General features: G+C 41.0%; 1 protein-coding gene across 1 annotated transcript in view; it reads left to right on the forward strand.

Annotated features, from left to right (window-relative positions):
• Snd1 (staphylococcal nuclease and tudor domain containing 1) overlaps positions 1–19320 on the forward strand; it is a 401120-nt gene that overhangs the window by 247298 nt on the left and 134502 nt on the right. Inside the window, exon 15 of the mRNA XM_048451021.3 lies at positions 11561–11702. Coding sequence (XP_048306978.1) covers positions 11561–11702 — 142 coding nt within the window. The remainder of the gene's footprint in view (positions 1–11560; positions 11703–19320) is intronic.

The raw sequence follows: 19320 nt of genomic DNA on the forward strand, positions 1-19320 counted from the left end.
AAGGCTTTGAATCCTCCGGTACTCCAAGATCTACATCATAAGTGCCATGAAGATGTTTCTCTGTGGGGTTGTTTCATTGCTTTGTAAGCTTCTTATCAACTGTTCTCACTTCTGCATAGAATCGTGGGTACGCCTTATTAATCTGTTGCGGAACATGACTTTGAGGCGTTTTTACAACGTGCTCCTGCCTTACTAGGAACACAGTTTTAAATTCTCACACCAGGCTGATGTGTGAGCTTTGTTTATTTTGTACCTTTCTGACTTAGAACCATAATGATCTTGTTAAACCTTCATTCCTTCGAAAAGGGCTGCTTAGTTTGTCATCTTTGCTGGGAAGCACTCTGCTTAGAACCCTTTGATTGAATCATAGAACAAATTCCACATCAGCTTCCCATGATGCTTTCCACATCCTTTTACAGACTTTTCAACATCTCAGAAAGTAAAAACAAATTTATTTCAGAGAGCTCCTGAACTGGAGGGACATTATCTGACCTAACTGATTGTTGAGTTTATCTGGGCAAAAGTGAATTAGTCTTAAATGTTAGTTGTTACAATTTGCTTTTTTCCCTTACACAGAAAACTTTGTTTTTAATTGAATCTACTAGAAGTAGGTGAAAACAGGAAAAGAACAATCATCTGTACATCTACGCCGGGAAGATTTCTCTGTCTCTTAACCAGGTTGTGCTCCCCTTTTACCTGTGTATGTTTTGTAAGCTCTTTTCACTGTAGAGACTGGGCATTTTATTCGTTTTTCCGAAGTTCATATCAGTTGGCATGTATTCGTTGTACAAAGTGATAACTTTAATGGGCAGTTTTCTTTCAGGTATATCATGTACTCTGGCCATATTCACTCCTCATTCAAACTTCCCCTTTCTTCCTTTCCTCCAACCTACTAGGTCCCTCCTTTTCCCCAGTCTTATTTCATGCCGTGTGGGGTGTGTGTGTGTGTGTGTGTGTGTGTGTGTGTGTGTGTGTGTGTTGGTTATGCACATAGCATTTTGTATCTGTATAAAATCTAAAAGTAAGTAGCAAAAGGTTGTGATAACTTTTTAAAGCTAGTTTTAGTTTGTTTAATAATGTTGATCAGTTTTTCTGCAAATGACATAATGTCATTTTTGATGGTTCATTACATTCTTTCGTGGAGGCTGGAGAAATGACTCTGATCTGGGGCTCATACTGCTCTTTCAGAGGACCTAAGTTCTGTTTTCAGCACCCATGTGCTCACAACTTCCTGTAACTGCAGCCCCAGGGGATCTGATGCCCTCTTCTTACTATCAGTACCTACCCATATGTGTATTCACACAGTGTGCATGCATTCACACTCACACAGATTTAAATGCGTGCGCGCGCGCACACACACACACAATATACACACACACCCCACATTTTATCCTTTCTTCTCTGGCATCATGCTGTTGTGTGAGTTTTGCTATTTGTTTATTTTACCTTTCAAGGCTTTGAACCATAGCTATCTGTTTTAAACCCTTGTTCCCTCAGAGAAGGGCAATTTAACTTGATGTTCCCTGCCCCAGGAAGCCCTCTGTTTAGATCCCTTAGAATCAAAGAGCATTCCTGGCACCTGAGCTGGTTCATAGTGAGGCTGTGGGAATATAGTGCTGTAGTAAACACGGGTGTCAACTTAGGCATACTGTAGCTTTTCATTTTGTTTTGTTTAAAGGAAATTTCATAATGATTTCCATGCTGTTTGGAAGAATTTACATTCCCATCAGCAAAATACAGGCATTCCCCCACATCCTCGCCAGCTTCTTTTGGGGTTGTGATTTGGTTTTGGTTTTGATACTGTGTGCGTGTCTGTGTGCGCTGTGTGTGTATGAGAGACTGAGGTAAGATGGAATCTCGATGTAGTTTTAATGTAGATTATGTAGCATAATCTGATGGTTAAGAGCATTCATCATTTTTCATCTTTAATAGCCACTTGTTTTTCATATTTTGATATTGATTGAGAAGGATTCCAATTGCTAAGAAAATAAAACCAAGAATTAATAAAGAGGATTGGATGAAAATAAAATTTCCTGCATACCATTGGAAATCACAGCGTGGCTAGACTGACGCTAGAATAGGAGGAATCCTGACTAAACACCCCAGGGGATCAATTGCTAAAATACATTTTTTTCTCAACTATGCAAGCAATTCCTAGAAGAGGACATAGGTGTTATTACTACTGTTAGATGTTTTTAAGCAGTACTGCAAAGTAAAAAGCTAAATTGAAAAAATAACATATTTTACTATTATGGAAAGCTACTGAGTAAAATAAGTGGATTTTTAATTAGATACATTTTGTGTCATTCAAAATATTACCTTTTGTTTTAGTTAATAAGTTTCTACCACAATGGTTTACATTTGTCTCTTTATTGGGGAAACTTCAACTTTCTCTTCCAAATTTTATAATTATCTAATTTTTATTAACTCCAAAATCATCAAACTTTTAAAAGACCCAATTAAGCATAATAAAAATGCTTTTAGTTAATATTATGGACCTGTGAATACTTCATGTATGGTTGAGACCCCACTATTTATAATCCTACATCTATTCAGTCATTAATCTACATAAAGAAAATATTTAGAGAAAATGCCTTTGACCCATCTAATAGTTATTTGACATTTACCGCACATTTTTCTGAATTTTATGTTGTGGGCTACTGGCTGACATTTTTTAAAGTCCTTTTCCGAAGTTGTGTTCTTTACTATAGTAGGGCAGAGTTTTGCATGACATCAATTTCCTTGCCCCTGAGTTCTTGATTTGCCCATGAAATGAAAATGTGTGCTCCATCAGGCCATCTTTACATTCTTTTCTCTGCACATTTCATTTTAATTATCTCTTAAGCCATTTTCTGATTCTATAATATATTCTTACCTCTAACCTAAAAGAGACATTGAAACTAATAAAAATCTGCCTGGAACTTTAAAAAACAGTATTTTACACCTGTAAGTTTTCAGCCTTGCAATAGATACCCAGCTATAGCCTCAGGTTGGTACACTTTATTTCATATCCTAAGTGCTATATGCCATTTTAGGTCACTCTCATGCCTCACTTCTGAAGTCACAATTATGATATTACCATAAAACTTTGTTATTTGTGCCGAGAGTCCTAGAGCATACCTTTAATCTTAATATTATGAGACAGAGGCAGGCAGACCTCAATAATTTTCAAGTCAACCTGGTCAAGAGTTTCAGGCCAGAAAAGACAACATAATGATATCCTGTCTCAATAAATAAATAGGTAAATAAATGCTCATTTTTTCTCATAATTTTTATATTGATTTATATTGAGCTCTACATTTTTCTCTGCTCCACTCCCTGCCTCTCCCCTCCACCCATTTACCATCTCCCGAGGCTCATTATTTAATTCTTAGAAAAAGGCAAAAGGATTGTTGAAAATATAAGCCTTTTTGGGTTTCCCAGTTGGCTATGTTGTGCTTATTTTCAGTGTTGCCTCGTCTGTTTAAAGGTTTATTTGGATAAATGAGGCATTTACACTAAGAAATTGCATGTTTGGGCAGAATATTTAATTGGAAAATAATTGAAAGGTGTCTCTCCCAGTTTGTTATGCTCTGCCTGTAAATACTTTTTCCTTACAAATTGATACTTCTGAAATAGAAAACAAATTGCCATGTCTCCTGCCTAATTTTAGAGTAATTACAATTGTTTTATAATAAAATAACTTTTCTTTACATCATAGCTAAAGCATTCAGCACTATCAAAAGTATAATGTATTGCTGTACTGATGCATAATGAAAGAGATTTATTGCTGATTGGATGCTATCTGAATAGGATAGCCTTTCTCCTGAATAGAAATACAAAGCAGTTCTGTATACATTTGCCTAACTTCAGAGAGGTAAGACATATTCTCTGTGAAATATGAATAGGTTTTTTTGGGGGGGGGACGACAGAAAGTTGAACAAGAAAGTGAAAGGCGTGGATCTGGGGGGCACAGTGCAGGAAAAGGACATGAAAGTTTTCCAGGGTCTTGATGTGGGGAAAGGCTGGCAAACCTTATGCCGAGGCTAGCAGAAGGTTTGGAGAACCACTGAGTGGAAGATCTCCAAAGAAACAGCTGTTTTGTGTGGAATCGTAGGACAAAAGCATGCCAACCAATTGAACCAAGAGTTATAATTGTGTTCTATTGAAAAGTTAAGAGTACTGACAGATAGAAAAAGGTGTAAGAAGAGGGTTTGAGATGATTTGGGCAGAGGGCAAGAAAATAGAGGTCTTGGGAAGAACCTCACTAGGCACTCTCTCTTGGCTACACTGCATCCTCATTAAAGATGTGGGTTAAACTGGGCATCTTTAATCCCAGCACTTGAGAGGCAGAGGCAGACTCTGAGTTCGAGGCCAGCCTGGTATACAGAGGACAGCCAGGGTTACGTATCTCAAAAAAGAACAATAGAAAAGATGAAGAAGGAACATGGGGGTTGAAGACAGGAACAGATCCAGTTAGTTTATGTATTAGGTGTGTGCTGTCATCCTTCTTATATAAAGCACAACATCTACAATTTATATGCCTATCTTAGCTTATATGTAGACTAAACTGAGGGCATTGTATTTCCTGTTGGTGATAAAATGCAGATTTTTGCCACTAAAAGGCAACAACTTCATTTCTAAAGGTTAAATGAAATGATTGTTTGAGGAGGTACAAATGGACCACAGCATATGTTAGAGGATAAGGGGACAACTTGATACCATGTTGTCCCGGGAATTGAACTCAGCTGGTCAGCTTGGCAGCAAACACTTTTTACCCTCTGAGTCATTTTTGTGTATTTTTTGTTTGAGATGGGTCCAGTGTAGCCCAGGCTGGCTCCATATGTAGATGAAGCTAGCCTTGAACTCTTGGCTCCACCTCCCACATGCTGTGGTGGGATTATAGCATGGACCATGATTTTTCTTATTTGAACAAAGGACTTCCACTCTGGTCTGTTGAGGATGGCATTTGTTCCTGCCACTTTCTTTTAGCTGTTGCCTAAGAGTTGAAACGTTATGCAACTTTGGGAAAACTGGTTAGATTGTTTCACCTGTTCTCTTAACCTCTGTCTCATCTAAACCATTTTCTGCTTAGAAGTTTTAAAGTGCTTTGATACATTCATGTTTTTATTATATTAATTCATATAAAAATAACTAGCGAACTAGTTTGGTTTGTACAATTCGTTTGACATGCTGATGAACTGTTCGGCCATTTTAACTGTTCATTAAAATCCAGAACATATTCTGTGGCCTGCCACATGGTCTGCCTAGGACGGTCATGATTGTCAGTCAGCTCGCTACTTTGTGTGTTTTCATCCTGAACATAGAAATCAATCTTATCTTTCTAACATTCACCAAGTCCTCCTTTTTTTTTCTTCAGTATTAAACATGGGAGAAAGAAGGACACAGATTGTCAGCAGGGTCAACCAAATGAATCTTTTATAGATTCCAGTTCTTTGTAGCATTCCTGAAATAATTCTGTCTACAAAGTCACAAAGGATTTAGTTCCTCCTTATTTGGAAGTGAGGCCTTCATAGAACTAAAGTTTCTCTCTTCTCCTGGTTCCAGTGGTAAGCACTCCATTCTGGCTTCTCGTCTGTCCTTAGCTTGTAGGTTCCTTTTGGAAATTTAATTTAGCCAATTGTGCTGCGTTCCTCCAATAGCAGATGAGGGTAGAGAAGTTTTAACTTCAAGGGAGCAGATTTCTACCAGTTTGTCCATCTGCAGATGTCCTCTGAAGAGATGGAGCCCAGGCCCGGACACCCACTTCTATGCTTTGACATGTGGGAAGCCTGAGTAATGTGATGTACCAGCTAAGCCAACAACTGGGGAAGATGTAAACCAGACATCACTTAATGAGAGACTATCGATGGCCGAATTTCAGCACCTTTAGTGGGGAAAAAATAATGACATCTTGAAATTTGCATTCATGTGGATCTAGAAAGCATCATACTCAGTGAGGTATCCCAGACCCAGGAAGAAAAATATAATATGTACTCACTCATAAGTAGATTTTAGACATAAAGCAAAGGAAAACCAGCCTACAAAACCAGAGAACCTAGACAAAAATGAGGACTGTAAGAGAGACATACAGGGATCTAATCTACATGGGAAGTAGAAAAAGATAAGATCTCCTGAGTAAATTTGGTAGCATGGGGATCTTGGGAGAGGGAGAAAGGTAGGGGAACAGAGAAAAATATATAGCTCAATAAAAACAGTAAGAAAAAAAATTTGAAAAGTGTTATACTGCCGTTTTGTTCTTTTGAGTGTTTTTCTCCACAGCTCTCTCCTGTTTTTTATTCCTGTTAAATGTATAGCTTGCTGAAGTTTGCACACACATACCAGACCCCCTCACACACTCTTACTGTGAAATATTAACTAGCCAGGAAAGGGTGGCTTCAGAGTTTTGCGTGCTTTGTGGTAACACTAGAACTGGAGTACTTTCCCCAGTGTCCTCCCTACCAGAGCCCCATTTATTTCAGGAGATTATCATGCTGTACTGTTGACCTCTCACGAGAATCATAAACCCATTCCAAGAATTAAAATGTCACTTGTGGCCACGGAACCATGCGTGTGGAATGGAGGAAGAGTGTGGAGTGATGAGTGGTGTTTTTGCCTTTCTGGTGGGGGACATAGCTGTGATTTGTCTTCTGGGCTGCTGCAGAAGTAATCCCCCTTGTCCGCACAGCCCTGCACTGATAGATAACTATGGCAGCGAGTGATCACAAGGGTCTTTAAAATGGAAGAACATGGTTGCTTCAGTGTCCTTAGCGATTAGTTCTGATCTCGCATTCTCATTTGTATGTGCCCTCTTGTTTCACTGACTATGTATTACTATTAGTTGGCCCTGATGGGGCCCAGTGAGACAGCCAGCTCTAGACGGGAAGAGGCTTTCTAAGGGGAAAAATACCTGTGGTACCTCCAAGAAATCTCCCTGGGGACATTGGTTTCTTCACCATTGAGCTTCCTGGGTGCTGACAGAGTTCATCTGTATTAACAGCCCCACCTGTGTATGTGATTTGGTTTGCTCCAAGGTTGTTTTGATGTTAGCGGAAGAGTGCTTGTGGTGATGAGAGCTCATTGGTGAACTTTTTTATTAACGGTTCTCATTTGAGGCTTGAACATGATAATCCTGAGTGGTTACCTGGTAACGAGTAGTAGGCTTCCCTTTTCCCGTTTCCCCATGCTCTTTTGAGTACTCTGGTCTTTCATGTCTACCATAAGAGATTTTGGGGAGAAGAAGATAGGATTTCTTTTGCTGACATTAGGTGCATTTCAGCAGCTTCATGAATTCTCGTTTCTGTAAGTTGTTTCTTCTCAGATGCAGTGACCTGAAACTGTGTACATACTGTGTACATACTGTGTACATATTGCCCTTACCTGCACGTGCTGCTCTAGAACTCTACTTCTTCAGTTCTCTCAACTTTATCACTCTCCCAACCTTGGTAATTTCAAAAATTATTTTTAAAAATCAGTTTTAGGTGTGGTGGTGCATATGCCTTTAATCCCAGCACTCAAAGCAAAGGCAGGTGGATCTGAGTTGGAGGCCAGCCTGGTCTATAAAATTATTTCAGTACAGCCAGGGCTGTTACACAGAGAAACCATCTTGACCCCCCCCCCACACACACACACACAAGGGTGTGGTGGGGAACCATTTGTAGCGATGGGAAAGTGCTTGTTTGGTTTGGTTTTATCTTGGTCTTTAAGGCAGCTTGATTTATCCTGGGCTGTCCTCCAACTCACTAAGTAGCTGAGAATAACCTCAAACTTGTGGCCCTCCTGCCTCAATTTCCCTAGTGCCGCGATGAATTACAGGCATGCACAACCACTCTCAGTTTATACAGACTTAGGGCTTGAGCCCAGGCCAAGCGAGACAGGTCTTCTGTAGCCACGGGTAACCCTGGATTCTGGAAGCGGCCTCCTTCTTCTAAGTGCTGAGATAACATATATGTGCCGCCATGTACAACCCGTAGGACAATACTTTTTAGAGAAGAGTTATAGGCTAGCTGTGAAGAGCAATTTTGCATAGCCACAGAAAGGTCTAGTGGAAGGCTGGGCAAGTGGCTCAACAGGTAAAGACCTGAGTTCAGTCTCTAGAGCCTAAATAGTGAAAGAGAATCAACTCCTAGAAGATGTTCTTTGACCTTCATGTGCATGTTGTGATGCATACATGCAGTAAATACATGTTTCCACATTTGAAAGATTGGGTCTAAGCCAGAAGAGGGCAGAATTAAGACGTCTTTATATCCTTCTCTGAGGAATGTCCAGTCTTTCTTGGGGGTCATTCTAAGTCCTGTTGCTCTAGATTTGAGGTCTAAATCTTAACTGTTTTGAGATGAAGTTACCCAGGCACATTTGTTACATCATTACTTTCTCAATTTCAAGGTGTATTGAGGAGACAGAAACATTCCTTAAAGAGATGCCATCCACAATAGCAGGTTAAATGTGGCTAATGCAACCTTGAATTAGCTGTTCTCAGAGTACAGAAAAAATGCATGTGCATGGCTTGTTGTGAAGCCCAGGTAATGTGAAAACTACTCGTGCAACACAAAGGAAAGATTTCTGCCCAGAAGTACAGCTGCTGCTTTATTATTTACACCAATGGAGGAGAATATTGGTATAGATCACAAAGAACCATATCTAATTTATCTGCTTGGATTCTCAAAGCCTGAGCCAGTATAGTAGCAGGGAACTATGGCAGTAGTTCTCAGTCCTTTTCTGAGGAAGTTAGCACACAGAAAACCCCAGGGTGGGAGCCTAGCTTCTAAGCAGAAGTACTCAATACTGCTTTGAAACAAGCATTCTGTGCTATACTTGTCAGTGTTATCCTGAGTGAGTTTTTCTTGTGTTATTGGTAAAGGACTAAAACTATCATGCTAGTGATATCTTTGAACTTTACCACAGTATTATTAACCTTAAGATCTGTTGGTATCTTTGACTTCATAGAGTAGAAACTGGTCTTTGTTATATTTTATTTCTTATAATCAAATTTTATCTTGCTTACCTTTTAGTTACCTTTCTTTTTGTAACACTAAAAATGTCTGTGAGACTCAAAACACTTTTCCATGCTTGCACAAGGTTTTTGAAAGGCAACTGACCTAACCATATTCAGTCCATTTTGTTATAACATACTCTGAGTTTCTAAAATAATTTCTACATCTAAATTATCAGAGGATGATTTATGACTACATCACCCCAGGAAAGTTACCAATATTCTTTACTATTGTTTTCATCTGAGCCACTGAAATGAATGGTCTCAAGAATTTTCATATTGAAAAAGAGCATGCTAAGCAGAGAAGTACTTGCCCTAACAAGAAAAGACAGACACCATCCTGTGGCTGTGACTGAGATTCGAAAGAGCTGACATCTCTTGGTTATTACAGTCAGTTTAATTGACTTCATAAGATCCTTTCATTTTTAAAACGCTGTCAACTTGGATGAAGTCTCCATTCTTCCTCCTAATGGGTGTTCCATGCCAATTTGTCTCCTCGCTAAGCCTTTGAATCCTTGCCTCAAGAACATGGGCACTCCATGTCATATTTTATAATTTTGCATCTGGAAGTAAACATGATAAGCCCTTAAAGTTCCATGACTTCAATTGCCTTCAGGTTTCATTGTTGACTTTCGCTTCAAATCTCTCCATAGTCAGTGGCATGCCTTTCCATGTGTCATTTCTTGAGACAGTCTGGTAGACATGAATGAAATCAAGGCCCTCTACGAATTTTATTACATAAAGAGCAGTTGGGTCGCTTGATTGTTCTGAATAAGCATCTTCCTGATAAAGCAGGGAATGTTTTACCCTGCCCCTTGGCCAGCTTAGCAAAATGGGAAGGATAAGGACACAGCTTCCTTGTTAGTATTGCCATTAAAGGTGTGTGTTAGTCCTATGCATCCTTCTCCTCCCCCACTCCCTAGGTATAGTCAAAAGACAGTGATGAGCAAAAGTCTTTTTCTGGAAAATGTTGATAACTCCACGTTTGGAGGAAGACTTCTTTTTCAGTGATACTGGGTTACCTCATGATTTGCAATAATCAATTTGATAATTGCTGTTGACTTACTGTCTCAGCTCATGAATAATGCTCCAAATTTAGACTAGTATGGCAAAAGGATTTGAATCAGGTAGTGCTTTTGTCCCTTGGAACATTTGTCTTGCTTGATTGTTCTGGACTTCAGCCAACTGCCAGAAAGGCATTTTTCCTGCTGTTATGTGTGTAGTAAAATATGTGTCACATAAATGTTCACTAGGAGACTTTTAAGCCCACTACAGCTCATTGTTAGCTTACCTTTTTTTTTTACAATTGTGCCTTTAGAAAGATTGAGAATGGATGACTGTCTCTCCTTTTCTCTAAGAATCTGTTTGAAGGAAGGATGGATCTCATTACTATAAATATTGTTTTCGTCATAGCCTACCTCGCTGATTCTGAATGAGAGGAGCACCTTTGGCTGCTGTGGAAACTCTGTAGTACTTAATGACTTGTTAAATTTTCATTATTGTATGTACATTACTTTAGATACAATAGTTCTTTTGCTAGGAGAAGGAAGCATCAAGAAAGGAAGAGCTTGGTTGAGTGCAAAGTGCCTGTATGGCAAAAGTCAGAAAAGTTTGCAGAAACTTGCTGTCCTCAGAGGGGGTTTGCAGTTCTGCTGGCTGGACTGAAAAACCTCAGAAATTCTTAAATCCAGCCACTATTCCCCAGCATATGTAATGTGATATTTTGATGCTTGCTTACTCCATCATCTGTTTAATTAGCGTGAGAGACTGAAAGGATATGAAAGCCCTTAGCGCCTGTGTGGTCAGGAGCTTTGAGACTCAAAATGTTCATGGTTGGTTCTCTAGAGCAGAATGCATGGACTGATGTTGATGCACTAAAACTGTTTGAAAAATACTTGATGGGTTTCTTTAAATTTCTATAATTACTTGTGCTGATGTAATGTGATCTTTGTCTTCATGGGACACAGTTTACTATTATATATTTCCCTGGGTAGGAGAGTATTCCTCTGACACACACACCACCACCACCACCACCACACACCACACACACACCTGCATCTCTTCAATATGCATATGAAGCATGACTAGCTGGGCTGATGTCCAGAGAAGGCCAGATTCTGGACAAGGTTAAGAAACCAGGAAGCTTAGTAGAATCTTTTGTAACCTGGCTTCCTGAACAAGGATTGTAGGTACAGTGTGACATGGCTTAAACAAGGTTCAGTTAGTCACCATAGAAGAACAGCATTAGTTTTCTGATCTCGGTTTTATTTTAAGAGAAAATGAACTCTTTATCTTGCCCCAGAGTAAGAGTGGACTCAGTTTCTAGGCATTCACTAGCAAACATATACTGACTGCTCACTTTCTGTTCAGAAAGGAAGCACTGAGAATTTCTGAGAACTTTTGTTTGACAATATTTCTTCTTAGAAGGTCACATAAGAACCACATCTGTGTCGTATCTTCAGAAATTACAGATTTTTATGTGGTTATTTGCTTATTTTTTTCTGGACTTTTTATACCAAACCAAAGACAAAGGAACATCTATTTGTCTCCACTTCTCTCCAGTAATTATTTCCTTTTTTTCTTCATCAGGACACCCAGAAAGCAAAGCAGTTCCTGCCCTTTCTTCAGCGGGCAGGCCGTTCTGAGGCCGTGGTGGAATATGTCTTTAGTGGCTCTCGTCTCAAGCTCTATTTGCCTAAGGAGACTTGCCTCATCACCTTCCTGCTAGCAGGTGAGTGTGCGCCACAAGTGACTCCCAGTGTCCTTCCTTGGAGCCTCAAGCCCTCCTGTTCTTTCTCCATTCCACCAAATACAGGTCTTTGGAGAATAGTTGGAAAGACAGCACGGAAACTTACCCTACTTAGATGGAAGGAACAGAAAATGAATAATAGAATTCTCATACTTGGCATTAGCCATTTGAGTTCATCTGTTCCTGCCATGTTAGTCGTTAGCAGTTCTCAGGACATGAGCTGCACTATCCTTGGAGTTTCCCAGGCGATGCCACGTGCTTCTTCTTTTTCTTTTATTCAAATGTCATCAGAATCCCAGTCCTTTAGGAAAATCTCGCCATGACACCGTTTTCACAGGCTCCTACGTCTGCAATATTTCTTGTTGACTGAGGGTGGCATGCTCTGAGAACCTTCTTCCCTTTGCTGCCTAGTTGTTCACCTCTCATAGCCTGCCTGCCTGGGTTGCTTAATGTTTTCCCAGCCAGCAAGACTGTGTGGATTGTGCTCTTTGAACAACTTACATTTATGTATTCAGGGAATAAACCGTTTCATTTCTTCACTGCTGGCAAATAATAAAGGTATTTATTTTTAGTCAGCCCTTGCAGAAACTGTGGTCTTTGAAGGAAGGCTGTCATTCCATCCTCCCAACCCTCACACTCATTCATCCACTCACAAAGGACACGTGCCGTTGTGCGCCCCAGATGCATGTTGCCTTTTCTGTTACTGTCCTGTTGCCTCAGCACTTCTGTGGAATTCTTGAACAGAATTTGCTGTGGTTGAAGAGAAGCAAGGGCCTTGCTTTCTATCTGTCTGCTTCCAGATTTCTTTGGCCCCCTTTTCCTGGGAAGCACTGAGAACATCTATTTGTATAAGGGGCTCCCTGAAGCCCCAGCTAAAAGGATGAGTTATGCACAGTCAACCTTTCCCTGAACATCCTGAATGCAGCTCACTGCTTCTCCTTGTCTGTCCTTGACAGGGTACCTCCTACCAGTTTGACAGTAGCTTCCCCGCTCTGTAGGCTTCCTGAAAGGCCCAAGGGAAATGTGACTCCATGCTCACGGGCAGTTGTGAGACAGAGCCTTGAATCAATTCCACACCTAACTGGAGGGCCCAGCTCGTGTTTCTGCTGATGGCAGTTATAGTAAGGTGAAGCTGCAGGGTCCTGCAAGTCTGTTTCTATGACCATTTGTACCCTGTTCTTTAGATTTCTCTAGCTGAAAAGTTTCTTGGCTCTGAGTTCTTGTTGTGGGGTTTAACGTATATATTCAGCTCGTTCTCTGATCTACCCCCCCAAAAACAAAATTGCCTTTTGACAGTATGGAGTTTAGTTCAGGGTGAAAATAGAAAAGGTCTGAGTGTTTCCTGGGAACCTGACCTCAGATCCATACAGTAAAAAAAAACACTGGTTTCTAATCTCGGCTCCTTAAATGGAGCCAGCTCAAGGTGTGTGCTTGGTAGGAAAGTTTTGCAGGGTGCTACTTAGAAGCTGCTTAGAAGAACCTTGCTTAGAAGAAAGCCACGTTACTGCCTAACGCTGCATCAACCAATTCCTTTGTAGACCTGGCATTATTCTAATCGTCATAGTTTCAAGACATTGCCTATGTTAACTTTCACAAAATAAAGTCTAGACATTCTCCATTTCCTATCAGGTCTACCACCTTCTGATTATATTTCTTAGCATGTAATAGGTGATGAATGTAGGAGAGAATGTCAAATGTTGTCAGCTTGAGCCTCAGAGTAGATTATAAAGGCCATAATCAAAGCCAACATGGTGATAGAAACTGGTTAGAGGAATGGGTAGTTGGTTTGGCCTTGTGTGTGTAATATTTATAGTTTCCATGGAAATGTTCAAGCTCATCAGAGGAACCTGAGCAAATGCTCAGGTCAGGTAGTAGTACTCTGTATGTGTGTAGTACTTTAGGTTCTTTGTGTGCCTCCAACATAGCTTTAGGAGTAGTTTATTCCACTCCATATGTGGAGTAAACAACCCAGAAACTCCAACATAAGTTAAGGATTCATATGTAGGGAGAAAAGATATGGTTCAGGGAGTCCTCGTGTAGATAAGGGAACAGAGAGCTTGTTTATCAATCAGAAAGTCACAGGTGACCTTTGTCAGTATATTTTCATCAGTTTCAACCAAAGGCAGATTCCGGATGACTGGAAAATACCATGGAAAGGAGTAAACTTAACGGGTAGAGATTGCTCAACCCAAAAAATCTAACAGAGAATGAAAGATACTGCATAAAAAGAGCTGACTGGGTAACATCGAAAAGGGATTTCAGTGTCCTGGGTACTTCTAACATTGACACATGCTTTTCAATCATGAAGGTGATATGTTGGAGTTGGAAAACTATCAAGTATAGCTATTGCTTTTCTTAAACCAGTTATAAAATGCTAGATAAAAACTCAATAAAATCTTCATATAAAAAAAGATGGAGTAGCCAGACCTGGTGATAAAACCTATAATCACAGTACTCAGTAAATGGAGGTCGTATGGTCAAAAGTTTGAGGCCCGTCTCTGCTAGATAGTGAGGCCAACCTGGGTGAGGTGCTGTCTCCAAAGAGGAGCGTGCAGGGATGGGGAAGACGGAGAAAAATCCTTGAGAATGTGTGGTTTAAAATGTTGAGAATCCTTGTTGAGAATCCGAGAAATGAAGGAGATTGTGGAAGAACAAGAGCTCAGTGTCCTGGAGGAGCTACCAGTTAACTAGAACATGAGTGGAGTGAGAGTCTGCTTAGAGAGACTGTTTGTGACAGTAGAGGGGAGTGTAAGCATAGACCTGGAAACCTGAGTTGTGACTGTTTACCTACAACAGTCTGTTCTCATGATAGAAGGTAGGTGTCAAAGATAGCTGCCATTTACACTCCACATCATGTAAAATGATACTGCAAAAATGGTCTTTATATGCAACTAGGAAAGAATTTGCATTGCAATTCTCAAGGGGAAAGTCAAGACATTTGTTGAGATCACTTCCCTTTTTTTATGTGGCCATTTTTGGGCAGACGGCCCCACAGCTTGATAGGGAGTGGCATTTGGCCCGAGCCAGCTGGTCTCTCTGTCACGGTTCCTGCACCCCTGTACGTGAAGTGATTGTTTAGTCAGATGGGCTAGCAGGTGGGGCTGGGAGAGTCAGCTGCGGCTAACAGGTCAGCGCCTCCTGACAGCTCCTGCCCTTTAGTCCTTTCAGCACCTGGCTTAGGTTTGGTCAGCGAGCAGATGACCTTATCCCATCAAAGCTGAGAGTCCTCAAGGTCCCTAAGCCTGCTGCCATGGCCTCCTTTCCACACTCATTTTGTTCTTAGAGGCACATGCTCCCGTCCTGAGTTAGCGGGAAGTCGAGAACCCCTGGGAACTTGTGTTTGTTTTAAGGTATCAGTTTTCCTTGAGCAGCATTTAGTAAGCTTCATACATTCCTTCTCTTAGAACAAAAACAGCTTACCTGTACTCTTTAATTTCAGGTTACATTCACTTGTCATGTGTGTTAAGCTGTATTTTGGTATCTTGTCTAAGGTAGACTGGAGCGTATATTTATAAGTCATGTGCCTCTTGATTCACATTTTGTGAACATAGAGTATGTGCCCTGCTATTGCCATGACCTTTGTATGATGTTTTCTCAGTGGCCTTTTGGGCCATGCTGACGGCACGGTTTGGGAAATTGTCATACTGACTAAGCATAGCAGGTATCAAGTTAGTATTCTGTAACAAAATGCTTTCTCCAGAATTAAAAGAGAAGAATAATTTGAGGCTTTGGAGTAAAATAACATAAGGAGTCATAATTAGGTATCTGGGATCTCTTACCAACCTAGATTGAGACCCACACATGCTTCTGTTTGCCTTTCCTTGTTCTTAAGGGGGTGGATCTAGTCTGGTGAGTGGGACGAGGGGCCAGGGGAGATAGCTCTCACCTTACATAGAACTCATGGGACAAACTGCCTAGAAGGCAGCAGCCACTTGGCAGGGGTTCCCTGTGAGTCACAGCAGGTGACTTATAATTAACCAATTATAGCACATGAAACAGGACTAGAAAATGAGGCTTCCCTTTGCCTTCCCTTTGGCACCTATTTTACTTTTCTGTCTCTTTTTCTGATTATTGCTCCCCCCGGGATGCAGTCTGACTAGGGAGGCAATAAAGTTCTAGATGCCTGCATTTTAATGAGTGGTAGCGGGTTTGTGCATGGTAAATAAAAGGTGTGGCTATGTGTCTGTCCTTCCACCTTGAACGTCTTTGAATAGTGTTTCATTTCTTTCCTTCACTTTAAAGTCTCTCTCCAGCCTGTTGTAATGGGAATATCAACTGCTTGGTTTCAATAGACCAAAAACTTGTAATGAGCAGAAGGGAGGAGAGGTAAGCAGGAGTATCCATCTCATCTCCGGGCCCCAGGAATAGTGAATCCCCATTGATTACCAGTGCCTAACCAAATTACACAATTAAAGCCAATGTATGTTTAAGTGAGAAATCCCATTCTGCTATCACAGAGGTGCTAATGAATCAGGCTGTTACTGTGGTTGTGTTTGCTGGGCTTCTATCCTTAATTAAGCAATTACAGGGTCTGCTGATACTTATGAATTCCTTTCAGATGCTTTAATTGAATTGCAACTTAATGGATATTTGTGAAGTGGGGTATTCTTTCTCTTGGGACTTCCCAGTTTGGATGTCTCCCCTGCCTGTGTGTTTTCAGTTGGGACCCATCACCTGAAATGGGCAGCTTGACAGGACGCTCTCCTGGAGTTCCTCTTTTCATAGCCACGTTAGAGTTAAGTTCATCTTAGATCATCCTAAAGATCACTTCTAGGTAATAATTAGTACAACAGGTTTGGGAAACATTTGTGACAAGACCAAGAGTTCTTCACAAGTTTATTATAAGGAAGATACATAAATTAGCAGGTTATATATGCTCTCAAATAACTTTTAATCTTGTAGAGTAAACAATCATATAAAATCAAGGAATCATGAAATGAGAATTATCAAAAGTATAGGCAGCACACCACAAGAATTGTCCTTGTTCCTTTTGTGTTGCTACCATGAAATACCTAAGCTAAGAATGGGTAGTGTAGAAAGGAAAAGGTGTATAACGTAGATTTTGACTCTCAGTTCTGGAAGCTGGATCTTTTAAGATTCTGGTGGTGCCTGCAACTGCTTTCTTCTGGTGGGAACCTCCTGCTTCTTCAACTCAGGATGGAAGAGCTGAAGGGCAAGGATATGAATAAAAGAGAAAAAAACTGTGAGAGACAAAGTCACTCCTGTTAGCCTATTCCTATAATAAGTAATCTATTCCTTAAAGTCCCTGTCTCCCAACACTGTCACTGTACCAGATAGATTTCAACATGAAGTTCACTGGGCACGGACAGGCATGGGGAAGAGTAATACAGGATGGCAAACCAGATTCAAAACATAGCAAAAGTACGGAGGAAAGAATACGTAATTGAGGGAGGGAAAAGTCTTTCAGGGGAGGTAGCATTTGAGCATCCAAGAAGATTTAGAACTTTCCTTTTGGCAGAACAATTTTATATCTGTTCTCAGAAGAGTTTCCTTAAAGGATGTAGTGGTGATCGTGACTTTTCTGTTTCTGTATTAGTACATAAACATCCTTCTCAAGGGCTTTCCTGCCGTTGAGCTTCAGTGCTTTTGTCTCTGCAGGTTCACCATTGGTCAGGCGGCTAAGGATGCAAACCTCTGATTTTAGCCTGATTGTCTACCATCTTTAGATCGTGACTCAGTTCCCAGAATGGGCTGCCTTATAACTTATAAGACAGTCGATGGCATGGTTATTTAGTAGCGTTTCTCTCTGGGCACCATCTTAGGAACACATAAATGCATGATAAAGTTGTAGCATACTAGGAGCTAAGAATATATAGGCATAAAGGGGGAAGGGATAAAGTAGCCAGACTTGGTGGTTCACATCAGTAATTCCAGCACATGGGAGGCTAAAGCAAGAATTTTGCCATAGCAACAGCAACAACAACAACAAACCACTAGGTAAGAAAAGCATACCTTAAATTACAAACACATGAAAAGCGCTTTGAGATTCTGAAACAGTAAGCAAGCATTGTTTTACTATGAGAGTGCTAAGGCCAGCTTGCTCCATATCCCAAAAGCTGTAGATTCAGAGACCAGTGTTGATTGACTGCTGGTTTGGGCTAAGGCAGAGCAACCTGGTGTGTAGTATTTCAGTGGATTCTATCAGAAGAGAGAGACTTGATTAGTAAGAACTTAGAAATGCCCATGTCTGGGGGTGAGCCATAGTTCTCAAAAGGTCAGGCCTGTGGGACATAATGGAGTGTTTCAGGGGAAGAGAGGAAGGGCTTCGATTTGTTCAGTAGCCACCTCAAATATATTTTTTATTGAGGCAAAGTAATAAAGTCATCAGTAAAAATGAAATTTGTTCAGCCTAGTTCAAAGCAGCCTCAGGCCTAGTAGCTAAAACATTGACCAGCCTGCTTGTCTTGGTATGATGCTGATGATCAGGTAATGAGGGAGGCAGCAAGGACCCTCTGCAGTTCTGTGCTAACTTGTGTCAGCCAGGGGCTTCTTAGCTGAGAGTAAGATAGTAACCATCATGGTATCCTCTGTGGAGTCTTGTCAAGCTTCTGCGGGCCTCTAAATCTGGGTGTTTGATCCACACCATATCATGGGTGTGTACCAAAGAAAGGTACCCGTTGTATAACCCTCCACTAGGAGGGGCCCTGTGAGTGCCTTGGCTAGTCACGAGAAGGTTCCCTCTTGACTCCCCTAATCTGCAGAAGGCTTAGGTGAGATGAGGGTGATCCTGGCTAGAAACAAAACTGGTTAGAGCCTTGAGGATTAGCCGACAGCAGAGCCACTAGCGTTTTCTTTTCAGTTCCTCCTCCTTCCTTCCTACTTTAAAGGGTTTTATTCTGAGTCCTCTTAGGGCAGGGAAGGATGAAGAGAAGTTTTCAGAAATCTAATAGCTCTCCTGGCATGTACCCAGTACTAGCACCCGTCTGTGGCTGTGCCCATTCCATTCGGTGGCTTTTTCAGAATACATTTCAGTATAGGGTTGTTTGTCGATGTTTGCTTTTCAACACCATCTTGTCAGCTTGCCGGCATTGCCTATTAGCCATTTAGTAGTACTGATGTAACAGCATCCTGTATTGGGCTATTTTCCACTAACTGAGCCTTATGGGGACGTCTGTTTTGACCAGAAGTGTAACACACTACGCCTGCTCTTCATGTTACGTGCTACAGAAAGGTACGCGAGTTGGGCAAGGGACTGAAGATTGAAACACACACAGACACACACACATGGTGGTGGGGGGGGGGGTCACTCTTGAAACAAGAATGCCAAGAATGCCCTACTTTATTGTGTTTCAGGACAGCTTATATAGGGTCTCATTGACTAAATGACCACACCCCAACTCTTGGGGTTTTTCAGCTGCAAGCCCACCAGAAACCACTCCCCTGCCATCAGGAACTCCTGAGGGTCTTATACTCAGAGAAGCTGCAAGCATAGGAAAAACAAGTTGTTTATAGGAAATTCAGGGTCTGGGGTCCACAGTACCCAACACAGTCGGATTGTAGAAGCAGACCCTAGAGATAAGACAGAGAGTAAAAGTGGTTTGGTGATTTAAAATTACAGGGAGGGCTGGAGGACTGATGG

The sequence above is a fragment of the Myodes glareolus genome, chromosome 25 (genome assembly GCF_982192425.1).
Source record: "Myodes glareolus chromosome 25, mMyoGla1.1, whole genome shotgun sequence".
Classification (NCBI taxonomy): Eukaryota; Metazoa; Chordata; class Mammalia; order Rodentia; family Cricetidae; genus Myodes; species Myodes glareolus.